The sequence below is a fragment of the Typopeltis vanoorti genome, chromosome 3 (genome assembly GCF_054136105.1).
Source record: "Typopeltis vanoorti isolate ZY-2024b chromosome 3, IOZ_Tvanoo_1.0, whole genome shotgun sequence".
Lineage (NCBI taxonomy): Eukaryota > Metazoa > Arthropoda > Arachnida > Uropygi > Thelyphonidae > Typopeltis > Typopeltis vanoorti.
Window position 1 is genome coordinate 101418044 of NC_143551.1, and position 14650 is coordinate 101432693.

General features: G+C 32.6%; 1 protein-coding gene across 3 annotated transcripts in view; it reads right to left on the reverse strand.

Annotated features, from left to right (window-relative positions):
- The window catches only part of LOC150108427 (uncharacterized), a 175637-nt gene extending 167871 nt beyond the window's left edge, over positions 1-7766 (reverse strand). For all 3 annotated transcript variants that reach the window (XM_090415837.1, XM_090415839.1, XM_090415838.1), the window contains exon 1: positions 7685-7766. In XM_090415837.1, coding sequence (XP_090271963.1) covers positions 7685-7741 — 57 coding nt within the window. In that variant the 5' untranslated portion in view covers positions 7742-7766. The remainder of the gene's footprint in view (positions 1-7684) is intronic.
- Positions 7767-14650: the final 6884 nt, after the last annotated feature.

A 14650-nucleotide genomic window follows, 5' to 3' on the forward strand; every position in this document is an offset into this window, starting at 1 on the left:
ATCTCAACTGTTCATTCAATGGAAATTTTACATGTGAATGCTAAAGTGGCAAGAAGTGCACATGCTTTTGTCATTAGGAAATAACATTTTCACACCACACAAATGAAAGGTAAAGAACAACAATCTGCTGATAAAAATCTGGATATTGTTCAATAATAATAATAATAATAAAAATTCACTGTGTTACAAACTTATAGCAGATCAAGAATGATGGCAGCAAGGGAGTCCTTCTTATGGTTCTCTGCATCAAGGCATGACAGAGTCAAGTGTCATCCCTCCAGTTAATAAATGAAACTGATAAAAGTGTTAAATGTAATCACCTTAAACAAAAGATCAGCAGGTTTCCCCCCATCTGCCTATGAAATATCAGGCACCTATAACATTAGAAACAAGCCAGAGTCAGATGTTAATATCAAAGTGAATAATAAAAATCAAATACATGCTAAAGATTTTTCAGAAACTTCACAGAAGGACCTAAACCTACACCTTGGTAACAACAGTGGAGGCTTTGTTCACTAAAGTAAAGACCAGTGATACTAGTTTATTATTACTACTAGACCTTCAGGAGTCAAGGGTGGGGGGGGGGACTCATAGAGAGAGAGAAGCCATACATCATACTTTCTCTTAAATTCACTCACACCAAATGCACTCACTACTTCAACAGGCCAACTATTTCATTCATGGTTCTATGAGAGAAAAAAATCTAGCTCTCATCCCTTTCTTAACTGCCCACAAATTTAACTTTCACACATGCCCCCTTGTCCTCTTCCTGCCTTACATATAATCAAAAATTTATTAACCAATAATCTATAGCACTCTCTCAAAAATTTATACATCTCCATCATATTGCCCCACTTTCTCCTGCTGAAATCCAGGAGACCAAATCTGTACACAGTAGTCCAGGTGCAGTCATATCCAAGTCATATGTAAAGAGGCAAAATGATTTCCATGTCAACATTCATTTTAATATTGCAATTATTGTCTGAGTTGTATTTGCAATTTGTCATGTGACTTTTGAACATAAACTTTCTATTAACTATAACTCAAAAGATCTCCAGCCTCATCAGTTACTCCAAGCATAATCCCACCAATAAAATCTGCTGCTGGATATTGCATCATACAAGGGCATAATTTTACATTTACAAACACTGAATTGACAACCATTAACCTTTACCTACACTTCCAGCCTATTTGAATTATCCTGTGAATGCTAATATCAGTAGCATCAGTGATTGCCCTGCCTATCTTTGCATTATCAGCAAACAACCTAAGATCATTTATCAGCTCCTTTCCAATATCATTAATATATAGATTAAGCAATAATGGTCCAAGGACTGATCCCTGGGGCACACACCACTGGTCACTTTAAATCTAGCAGATCCTCCATATACCACTTTTTAATATCTGTCCATCATTTGTGACTTTTTAGATTTCTTCTTTTCTGTGAAAATTTTTCTAGATTACTAGACTCACCAATGGATTAAGAAAACAGATCAGTTAACTTCCACCAATTATTTATTGAGAAAATAACTAATTAGAAGGCCTGTGTTTGGAGGGTTTTTTTTTTTTTTTTTTTTAAGCCCATACACGAGAGGCTGGTTGATCAACCTATAATATTAGTACTGTATATGGGTAGGGGGGATTGGGAAAGGAGAAACTTGTTTATATTTCATTTAAAAGACTGTATATTGTTTTCCTTAGGAAACACAACAGAGGAAACACTGTTCCACAATACAGCAGTTGCAGGTATGAAGGAAGAGGAAAAGAAACATTCTGCTTGTTTCAAGGTGCACTGTGAAGGGATGTTGAGCAGCAGCAGCAATAGCTGCACATGTTGCAACAAGCTTAGTACTAAGTGGGGAATTATTGACACTATTTCGGATGAACATTTCCCATGGAAATATTTGTAGAATATACATACTGCGGAAACCAAACGTCTGTGTGAAAGTGGGGTGGAGCAAGTTGGTAAGCAGTAGCTGCAAATGAAATTAGTATAACAAACAATGGAGACATTATCTATTTCTTTCCTATTTTGCATTATGCTTCATAACCTAGTGAGTCACATTGATTCATTGTGTATTCATTCAATCAGTCAATCATGAAAGAATATCCACTATTTTGAAATCATAACTGTTAAGATCTATGACAACTTCATTTATTAATCAGTATATTTTGCCACTTAGTCAGCCACACACACACACACACAAACTAATTAAATTAAAGATGCCAAGAAATTATATTCTTGTAAAGCAAACAAAGCATCAAACATCTTCATAACTAGGCATACAGACTAATGACTTCATATTTTAACTGTCTTAGTACCCACACTTTGTTTGCTTACACTTCAATAAAGGATTAAACAAGAATATCATTTATTGGCATCTAATTTAATTTATAACTAAGTGAAAAAACTTTCAACAATTGCACACAGAGTGGTAGTGTTAATGGAGCTTCAGAAGAGGAATATACTGGAATGGTTGCAGGACACTAGTAACTAAACAAAATTTTAGATCTTGGTATTGTTTACTGAGTATATGGGATACTCAAATTAACAGAGCACTTCTATTTACAGAAATGCTGATGTACTGGCATGAAATGCACTTTTATAATTTTCTCAGATTATTTCCATATCTGTTTCTTATTTTACATGTAATGATGAAGTTAACACTATTTGTTATTCTTATATATACTCTCAAGGGATGTAAAGGAGACTGATAACACTACACATAAGTGTACATTATTACTAACTTCACAATGATGAGTTTTATCCAAATTAGCCTGCTATCTGTCAGGATTCCAGTATTGTCAGATCACAACTGTTTTTCTTTTAAGGCACTTATAACTGCATCAGTCCATCTTTCCTTTCCTCTATCAGCTTGTTTAAGTGACCATGCCACCTGAGATTAGCTCTCTGCTCACACATTCCGGCTGGCCAAGTGGTTTAGCATATCTGCTCTCCAGTGAAGAGGCTGAAAGTTCAAATCCTGCCATGGAAGATTGTGACGATTATCCTGCTATGTGTGAAAAGGGAGCTGCAATTCTACTACTACTACTTCTAGTAGAAGGCATCACTCCTAAAACCTTTTGGAGTGACCGTGCACCATCCAATGATACTAAATCTGAATAACTAACACACATCCCGAATACTAATGATGTCGATTTCTGCTTACAAGTCCTGAATGCTAACAATGTCAAGTTTTTTCCTAATACCTTCATTTTAATATGATTTTATCATTGATACCATTTGTTCACTCCACTAATTTTTCTGGGAACTCTTATATCTATGATCTCTAATCTTTGATGAAATGTTTAAGAAATAAAAATTTTGAAAAACTGAGTTAGAAATTAGAAAAATTTCTAACTCAGCTCTCAGATTTAAGTTAAAATCCATGAATACTACTGAGAAATACTGCAAAATAGCAAAGAATATGGATCACCGTAAATGCCATATAGTTGAGTTTAGCAGTGACTTGGCTAGAACAGTTTAATTTATTTAAATATTCAAAAGCTAAATGATAAAAAAAAATTCATGGCATTAACAGCAGGCTTATCTACCAAGTTTCTAAAGCTATTTCAAAGGGGGATAGGGGGAACCTGGAGAAAAAACTGCAGTAAGATCTCACAAGAGTTAATCAAAATGTTAAGGTTACAAATAAATTCACACAGCCTTTGCATTCTGTATAATGAGACTTTCAAAAGAGAGAGAGATGTTGATTAGTGGTTTTGTGCATTATGATCAAATGATTTCCTAGGTTATCACTATATTAACACAGAATATTTTATATTTCTTATCAAGTACGGTAGAATCCGCTTATTGTGATCACAGATAATATTATCAATCAGCTATTGTTATCAAAATCAGTCGGTCCCAAAACATACCATTTAAAATGAATTATAAATAATCCATCTATTATAATCAAAGTTCTGATTATTGTAATCAAAATCCTCTTATGTTTAGCCTTTTGCATCTCAGAATTCTAAGAAAAAAAAAAGGGTTAATCAGAAGAAAATTTGACAAAGAACATTTGTCGAAATCTGACTTTTTTTGTTAATCTTCCCTTTAATCATATTCTTCTGTAAATCTTAAATCTTCCAGGCAAATGCTGGGGGGAGGGGTATAAATACAATCTAATTGTGATTTTTTGAGTTTATTTTCGTGCTCACTTTCAGTAAGTGAGTTTATCTTTTCAAGAAAAGCAAAGAATTTTGGAGTGCTATGATAAGTTGCCCAAAACGAGTCAGCATAGTGCAGCTGTACATTTAAAAATTTCACAACCACTCTTCTGTAAGATTTTAAAAAAAAGATCAAACATTGAAACTTCAGCTCTTATTAATAAGAACATGGATCGGAAGAGAGCCTGCTCTGGTAAGGATACTCAAGTTGAATCAACATTAAAAATTTGGTTTAGTAATGTTTGTGAAAAGAATGCTTCAATTAATGGGCCTTTGATGCATCAAAAAGCAGAATAACTTGCAAAAACAATGGGGAAAGAAAATTTCACCACAACTGATGGATGGTTTAACAGGTAGAAAATATTGTGTACAAGAGAGAATATTGTGTACAAGCATATTCATGGTGAAGAAAGAAGTGCTGATTTTTTATCGGCTGATGAGTGGATTAAGACCGAGTAGCCAAAATTTATTGCTGAATATTCTCCCAAGGATATTTACAATGCAGACGAAACAGGACTCTATTTGTGCAATGCCTGAGCATACTTATTTGTTTAAAAATGAAAGTACTAAAGGATTTAAATCTTCAAAAAAGCAAGTGAGACCGTTCTTTGTTGTGCTAATATGAAAGGTGAGAAACGAGCACTCCTAGTGATTGGAAAAAGTAAATATCCTTGGTGTTTTAAAGTTGTCAAAAGCTTCCCTGTTAACTACTGTTCTAGTACAAATGCTTGGATCACTAATGCCATTTTCAACAATTTTTTAGTTAAGTGAGATCTTAAATTAAAGCGAAAAATTGTCTCGTTAGTAGACAACTACACTGCGCACACAATTTATCATTAAAGAACAAAGTAATTTTCTTGCTTTCGAACACTACATTGTTAATTCAACTGTGACCAAGGATATGAGCTTTCAAAGCTTATTATCGCAGGGAAGTTGGTGCAAGAATTATAGCTGAACTTGATTATATAAAAGACCAATCTGATGCAAGTGCAATTGCAAAAAAGATTTCCCTTCTTGATGTATTGCATTTGGTAGCAATGTCATGGAAGAAAGTCTCAGAGAACACTATTGAAAACTGCTTCCAAAAAGGCAGATTTTTTAAGACAAACTCTCCTTCCATAGAATTTGCATATCTTACATATAAAATTTTTGATGGTATTTCAAAAGAAAAATTTGAAAATTGGTTGGATATTGATAACAATGTTGAAGTGGTGGCTACAATGACAGTGTTGGAAATATGTCAAACTGCTTCCGATGAGAACTTTAAACTAATAGAAGAAAGTGAACCTAATACAAGTGTAGAAGAACAAATTTAGAAGCTCCTCCAACCAATGCTCAGATGCAAGAAGCTCTACGAATATTTCATCGCAGTGTGCAACGTTGAGTGACAAACTTCGAAAGGCATTATGAGTAATTTATTCATGAACTACTACTATATTCAAAGACATGACAGACAACACTAGATAAGTTTTAAAATAAATTTTATGTTGTTGCTTATTCAAAAGTTGTTTATAACAATAAATAAATTAAATAATATTCATAACAATAAATTAAATTAAATGATGCAATTTTTTATATCCTTTGCTTAATGTCCTCAGCTGGTTATTGTTACCAAAAAAGTGACTGTCCTAAAGTGATCACAATAGGTGGCATCTACTGTATTTTAAACTTTTTTATGACTAATAATGGTCATCAACTCAACTAATCACATCTTCAAAGCAAATCATATAATCACAGATATGTCATAAACATTAAACTAAGCTATTAATTATCAAGTACAACACTATCAAAAGGTGTCACTGCTAAAGTATGCTGCAATTGTTTGTACCTTATAATTATGTATTCTTGGAACTGCTGGTCTTCTTAGCCAACTGGATAAAGCTAATGCTGTTTTAGCCAAAAGGACTGAGAGTTCAAATTTATTTATAAACATCCATGAGCATGGATGTTTATAAATGTCTTTAGTTGAAAGATTAATTTCATCACTCAATGCGAGTCCACTACCCTGATTTTTGGAGGCCTGATGACCAAATATAGAATGTTTTGTAATCAGACAGGAGTTCTGGATTACCTGATTCTTGGTCCATCCACATTGCTATAGATTTACAACCATTCTCGGATGATATTCACATAAAATATAATAATAAAATAAATAAATCAACAATATAATAATTTTTCATGCTAGAAAACTCTGCTGAACTTTGGAACAAATATAGTTTTGATTAACGTTAGATTTCTCACTAATGAAATCCAAAACATATAATGGATATATTATATCCATTATAGTACTGTAAAGATGACACCAATTAACCCATTATAACATGCAGCGTAAAGTTTCTCATATTTTATCTGACAACATTAATCACCTTTCAGATTTCTAATATCTAAGACCACCGACTGGTTAACAATTACAAACTATAACTCTGGAAAAATACAGTTATTTAAACTTTTGGATATATATATATATATATAAATATCTTGGGAATATATCTCCGAGTACTTAATTTACTTGGTTAAGAAATACTGCTACTGCAAGAAGGTTTATGTGAACTGCAAAGAGATTTCTGAAATTCAATCAGAAATACAACTAATGGATTTTCCAGCAACAAACTTCCATTGGAACACTTGAAAGCCCTTGCAATCTATTATTTGCATTTTTGGGGGGTATGAACACTTCGCTCAAATAACATATTGATCATAATTACACCTGCTGACTAGAAGAATGGTGATGTTATAATTTTCATTGCAATTCATATCCAAAGATTTACTACATATCAACACTGCAACTGTGTGAATTCAAATATATTTGCAAATATGAGAAAACGATGCACGCTCAACTGAAGACAATAAATGACTGAAATATTTTTCTTGCTACAATTCAGAGTATCGGAGTAAAAATAAAACACTACATTCAAATGAATAAATATACACCAAGGAACCTATACAACTAACATTGTAGCCTAGGGAGGGGGGGGATTGAAAAGAGCGGGGCCTGATTACACGTTGACGTTCTATATATTCATGGTATCCATCTTTCTACTTCCGATGGGAAGTTGGATGTTGACCTGTTTCAAATATAGGTACTAAGCATTTCATTGCAATTATCAGCCTTCCTACTGTTTAGCAGTAATTTATAAACGCTTACTATAACCCGCTCAGTATGAATTAATAATAAAATTGGGGACAAGAGAAAATATTAAAATTGTTTGAAATTTATGGTTTCATAGCCACATGACACAACACTGATTAGCGGAGTACATTTTTTTTTCTATAAACGTTATCACAAGATATAATGGCATCATTCAAACGAGAAATACTAATTAATCAATACATACATGAATCATGAAATCTCCAAAAATAACAGATAACAACAACCAAACAAAAATCAAGTCGGAAAAGCAATAAAAAGATATCACAATGAAAACTAAGAAGGAAGAAAAAAGAAGTCAGTACGCATTTACAAAAATTACTCTGTTCTCAAATATAAGCAGTAATTCCACTTATTCATTACCTCAAAAACTGATGACTGGTGAATATTTTTAGACGAATTTACAGTTACATTTTCCATTCCAACTCGAATATGTCTCGCTACATCTGCCGCCATGTTGAGCTAATAGGTTGTCACGCACCCTTTTTCTGTTGATTGGACACAGCAGAAAACATTCTTTTACTATTGGTTTCTTAACGAAAAGATCACTCTGGGGGAAACTTGGTTACCATGGTTTAACTAAAGTTTTTTTTCTTTCTTTTTTTAAAATAAAATAAAATAATAATAAGAATTTTTTTTTCCCCGCTACGATACTATTTTTCTAATAAATTAAATACCTTTCAGGTATAAAAGCAAATTAACTACTAAACAGAAATTATTTGTTACTCTGTAGTACTCAGTATTATTTATTTATTTATATGTATATTTATTTATTTATTTATATGTATATTTATTTATTTATTTATTTAATGATCCAGGAATTAACAGAGAACCAAGTGTAACAAAGCGCACTAATTTAATAAGTAACATTAATAAGTAACTCTAATAAGTAACATTAATTTTTTTTAAATAACCATATATTTTAAGAATAAATGTAAGCAGAAATAGAGAAATAAAATAGTTTGAAACATTTTTCATATTAAAACTAAATCATATAAATAAATAAACATATGAGCACAGAAAAAGAGGTGACAGCCAACCTCATACATTAGAATTTTTTTTTCTTCTTCCACAAACCATGCAAACCAGCCAGAGTACACACGCCACATAATTAAAAGACAAAAAATACACTGAATGGTTGGAAATGGAAATGAAGGGATTTTGGAATTGGTGGAGGCTCCCATACTAAGTGACGGTAGCCTGGGAGTGGCAAATTTGGAGGTCAACAAAAAACGGGAAAATTGTATATCAACCATAGAAACACCTTATTTATTTTGTTGTTGTTGTTTTTCTTTAATTATATATATTTTCTTGAATTTATGGGACGCAAAATAGTATTTACCTAGAGGCGACATCAACGCTAACAAGTGTTCTGGTCAAGAGACGCCATAGTGGAGGCAAGTATAATAATAATAATAATAATTTTTTACAGATGTAACAAAGATCGATGTTAATCATTGTTATCATATAAACATAAATATGAACAAATGTTATCTGGCTTTTTACCTAGATTTTTTAAACAAATTTATCTGAACTGAAAAGTAACTTATGCCATTACATTCTTTCTATAAATACAACGATAATAAATTACATAAATTACAAACTATAAAATATAAAACTATAAAAGTTTCGTACGAAACTTTTATACTTTCTGTATTCGGCTTTGAAATAATGCTGGATTTAATATCCACTAGATTTTTGCAATTTTTGCATCGCCGATGGCTGTTTAATTTAGATAATAAATTATCCTGTGGCAATGCCTTTCGCACTCTTTTCGGTAGTATTGAAATGATCATTCAGTTGAAGTATTTGCGTAACAGTAAGATTAAGAACATTCCTAAAATGATTCGACGTTCGACTTTTTTTCTTTTTTTTTTGAACAAATGAAGACCATGTACTCATATCTTCATGAACTATGAGATGCATCTCATATCCCTTGCCGTTTTCATTAAATGCATGATAAGCTCCTAATAAAAGAAAAAAAGTACATAATAAAAATAATAAATTAAAAAAAACTGCGCCTCAAAATATTTCAACTTTTCATTAAGTTTTTGTCTTACAAAACGTCTTTATTTTGTTCTTTGATGGCAGCATTTAATTTTTTCGGGAGACATCACTGTAGGGGGAGAAAAAAGTGCAGAAATGTGTACCGTAATTAAAATAGAGACATCAATAACGTATATTAATTTAATAGGCTTAGCGAAACAAAATCGTGTTTTATCATATTTATATGTCATTTGGATTATAAACAATTTCTTCTTACATAAACACCAGTTTGGTCATTTTATGTTACACTGATTCTAGTCAATATCACATTAGCACGAATCAAATTTCTAACGCATTCAACTATACAGAGTCGTAATTAGGTATTATTTTGTACCAAGCTTTTTTTTTTTTTTTTTGAAGGCACTCTCATCTATGAAAATTACCACTGCTGTACATTTTTAGTACAGTGGATGTTAAGGGTGGATAATCAGGGAATATTGGATAACCTTGCTTAACCAGCGTTTTCATCCAGGGCCAAATATTAATTATTAGACTCTTCTCCAAATAAAAATTCTCTCTCAGTTTTTACTTAACATGTAAAATCACTAAACAAAATTTATGCTATGTTTTTGCTGTACTGTATTTTTGATTATGTTGAATCCCTAACTGCAATGTGCCAGAACTGAACACTCACCCCATCGACTTGTATATTATATTGTTTAGGTTTCGTTAAATCGTATTTTGAAAGAGTTTTATATAAATAACTATATATTTTGCTATCTCGTCAATTTCAGGTTATTAAGTTATGGCAAACTACTTCGGCTTGCGGAACGTACTAAAATATTTTTAACCAACCTTTGCCAACAAAGGTTGGTCGATTGGTAGAGCCTCTGTTACTAATGATGCATGCAAAAAGTTAAGCAAGTTTGAGCGCAGTTAGTAGTTGGAAGGCTGTTCAATTGTTGATGCTGTTGGCACACTCTCGATGAGTCTTTGGACTCCCTGGAAGTGTCACATAATAATAATAATAATAATAATAATAATAATAATAATAATACAGTCTGTCTATTTGTGGCATAAGTTAGAGTAGAATACAGAATATTTTGAAGAAGTGGCGATCTTTGAGAAATGGACTGCATGGCATCTATTCTTATTCCCATTCAAGAATGAATGACATCTTTATCAAAATTTTGGCTTACACTTTCACACCCCACATCGAGTAAATAAGCAAAATTATTTTAAAATATACAAAGACTAGAAGAATAATCCAGAGTACTTTACTTTTATTTATTATTTTTAAAATGGGTAGTTTCAAATTTTCACTTATTATAGCGCACTTGCTACTATAGGTGGGATTTTTTTAATAGTACAATTGTTACCGTGGATGAGATGTGTGAACCATGCTGTACGCAGGGCCGGTTTTACCATTAGGCGAACTTAGGCAATCGCCTAGGGGAGCTAAGACTTATTTAAGATGTAGTGTACGTGTGCTTGTGTGAGTATGACATATATATATAGAGAGAGAGAGACAGTGTATCGGGGAGCCTAAATTTTCTTTGCCTAGGAGCATCAGATACTCTCGGACCGGCCCTGGCTGTACGAAATGGGCATGGGTAACTTTATCAAATCACTTTAGGCCTCCAGTAAGCATGGCGGCTGTCCTGTAACAGACGATGACTGAAGAAATTCATAAATATCTATACTACAAGTGGAATTCAAATATAATCTTTCATTGTAATTTAAAAATTTTTCACATTCCAAATTTCGAAAGGTAGAGTCGAAGTTTTTTTTTTCTCTCCCTTTTAGTACTTTCATTCACAATTTACTAAGTTAACCCCCCCCCAAAAAAAAGGCAAAATATACTGCTATGCATTAATATTTTTCAATTGTGGGTGATGAAACACTCTGCCGCGTATGGAAAGGAAACTTCATATGAGATACAAAAATATCAATAGGTCCTGTAATTATGGAAAATAAAGTGCACAAAGAAACTTATGATTATTATACAAACAAGGTTTTATTTATAAGAGAGTTTCTCAAAGTGTGGCCCGCAGCTAGATATCGATTCTTGAAGAACAAAACAAAATAATCATCATACTTTTCATGGATTTAGGCTACAGTGGCCTGTTCCAGCCTTAGAAGTCATCACTGAATCTCTTTAGAGCAGAGTTTCTCAAACTTTTTTTTTTTTTTTTTTTTTTTTTTATCGCGCACAGTTAAATCTCGGATAATTTTTCGTGGCCCTGCAATATAAAAAGTACAGAAAAGCATATTGTAAGAACATAAATTGCACATAAATCTCACTTTCTTTCTGAATCCATCAATTTTTTTGGATTCAGATATATATCACTTCAATAAGCTAATTTCGCAATCCACTCTATGCCTGAAAAATATGCTGTGAGTGGAGACTTTCTTTCAATCAAGAATTTTTCTACTTCTGTCCTTAATTCAAACAATCTGGTCACTACTCTACTGCAGGCTGTTTTTTGCGGACGGGTCAAATGTCTTCACGGACCGGTGATTGAGAAACACTGCTTCAGAGGATGTCCTGGTTTTTGTTTTCCTAATGGTGGGTAATTTAAGACTTTTTTTTGGTAATCTTTCTGTTTTCATTCTTTCAACGTGTTCCATCCATTTATATTTATATTTTTTTAATTTTTTCTATTACTGATTCCTGGTTTAATTCTTCGATAATTTCTTTTGTGATCGAATAGAGTATAACAAAATAAAAATATAATAATAACAATAATAAATAAAATTTTGATTTCTATATATCATGAATCAAAAATCTAACAAATAAATAAATAAATAAATATATATATATATATATATATATATATATATATATATATATATATAAAGTATTTTACCTTGGGTATAATAAATGTTAAAGATACCAAGCTATTTTAACCACGCTACCGGCCAAGACGTCTATAGACGTTCAAGTTATCATGGATGCGAAGTGCATATTAAAATTGTAATACCATTGATATTACATTGAAATATATGATGGATACGAAGCGTATGCGGATGCGTATTTGATCCATAATGGCCGGTAAGGTGGTACCTGGTTTTACTCCATTTCCCAAGTAAGTAAACAGACAAGAAAGTCAAGTTTGTGCCTGCAAGTCTAGGTGACCCCCACATGTAGTGCAAGTCAAGGCAACTCGTGGTAGAGGTGGTGAAGCTCTGATCACTATTCTTAATATTTACCCTTAATGCAAAGCACATCTCCTGGAGGAGATTTATGATGGTATGTATTAAAAGCAAGTGACCACTACCCAGACCAATTTCGACATTTATTGAGGTCTCATCAGTGGAAGCCAGGCTCGAAATACCAAGATTTTAGTCATACAGAGCTTATAAGTATTTTACCAGAAGAAGTTACCATAAGGTGTTTTAACCTTATTAAATAAAAATCTCAGGATGAGAGATAGATGTAGAAAGTATTTTACCTTGGGTATAATAAATGTTAAAGATACCAAGCTATTTTACAAACCTTGATGTAAAGATAAGGAAGTAATTTTTAAGGAAGACCTCACTTGGACTATTGCAATCACAGGTCTGTTCTCCTAGTTTTTGTGGTGATTTTGATACAGTGGAGAGATCACTGTTCTTAATATTTACCCTTAATGCAAAGCACGTCTCCTGGATGAGGCTTTGCATTAAGGGTAAATATTAAGAATAGTGATCAGAGCTTATTCACCTTTACTACGAGTTGCCTTGACTTGCACTACGTGTGGGGTCACCTAGACTTGCAATACTTACAGGCTCAAACTTGACTTACCTGTCTGTTTACTTACTTGGGAAATGGAGTAAAACCAGGTTTAAAATAGCTTGGTATCTTTAACACACACATATATATATATATATATATATATATATATATATATATATTAGATTTTTTTAAGTGAGAGATATTTATTAATAAGGTCATGCACCTTTTGTCTACTTGTATATGAGATATATATGACTTCTGCATTACTTCAACCTTGGTATCTCTCCCGGGTTGGCTCCTACTGATGAGACCCTCATCAGTAAGATTATTATTGAAGTAATCTACAGATTTATTTATTAATAAATTGGTTACTAATTAGGAAAAAATGAATGACTTTTGTAAAATTTTGTATAGGCAGCACTCCTGCTTAAAACTTTACGGGCCGCCACTGGATGAGACCTCAATAAAGGCGAAACCGGTCTGGGTATTGGCCCTTCCCATTATACATTGCATTATACACGCCCGAAAGAGGGGTGTGCTTTTGCATTATGGGATACATACTAAGGCAAGTGATATGAAGTCATCAGCCTCTATATACAAGTAGCTTAGATGTGAATATATTTCATTCACAAAACTTTGTTTTGCTTACTTCAGAAAATAATTAAAACCAATTATAAAATTTCTTGGTATCTTTAGCACACACACACACACTCACACACATATAGCATGGGCATGGGCGGCTCGTGCATAGGCACTGCGAAACTGCGGCACCCTCAATTTTTCTCGATATATAAATATATATATTAATTTATTTATATTTGCTTGTAATATTTCATTTTATCATCAACAATCCTATACAATTCTCTTATTTTGTATAAAAAATAATAAAAATCCAACCTGTAGCAATTAGGAGGGCGAAGGACGCTAGCAGCACTGTGTTTACCACAGTGTCATATTGCTAGTATTTGCTACGCGCGCAATCATATGCATGTCACAGTGAGATGCGAGCTATTAGCGTAATGCGACACTGTCCGTCGCGCAGTTCCACTGTTGTTTATATGCAGTTTGCGCCAGTAGTAGAGTCTTTGTAGTGCTTAACGTGTTTACTCCGTCTCTTTAAATATTTGGAAATTAAAATTAAAGGATTTAATTGTAATGCCGAAAAATTGTAAATTTAGTATAATTCAAAATTACTCGTGTTTATTCTGTCTCTTTAAATATTTGGACATTACGATTAAAGGATTTAATTGTAATGTCCAAAAATTGTAAATCCATTTCTATAATTACAATTACAGGAATAGATTTTATTTTTAAGTAATTTTGAATTATACTAAACTGTATATTCTCAGCATGGTTAAGCTGAGAGATAGAGAATACACACTTAACTTGTGCCCGTTATCTAATCTAGGGTTTTCCAAACTTCTTGCTAAAGTGGAGCCCTGAAGCAAGGAAATTTTTTTTTGAGGAGCCCTCGCAACTCAATCTTAAAAATAAACATGAAAAAAAATGGAAGAAATCAATAAACACTCACCATTTTACAATTCAACAGGTTGAGCATTACCGTCACTCGTTGCATTTGAACTACTTGCACTCTACATTTGTTAATTTTCAGCCACTTATCAATT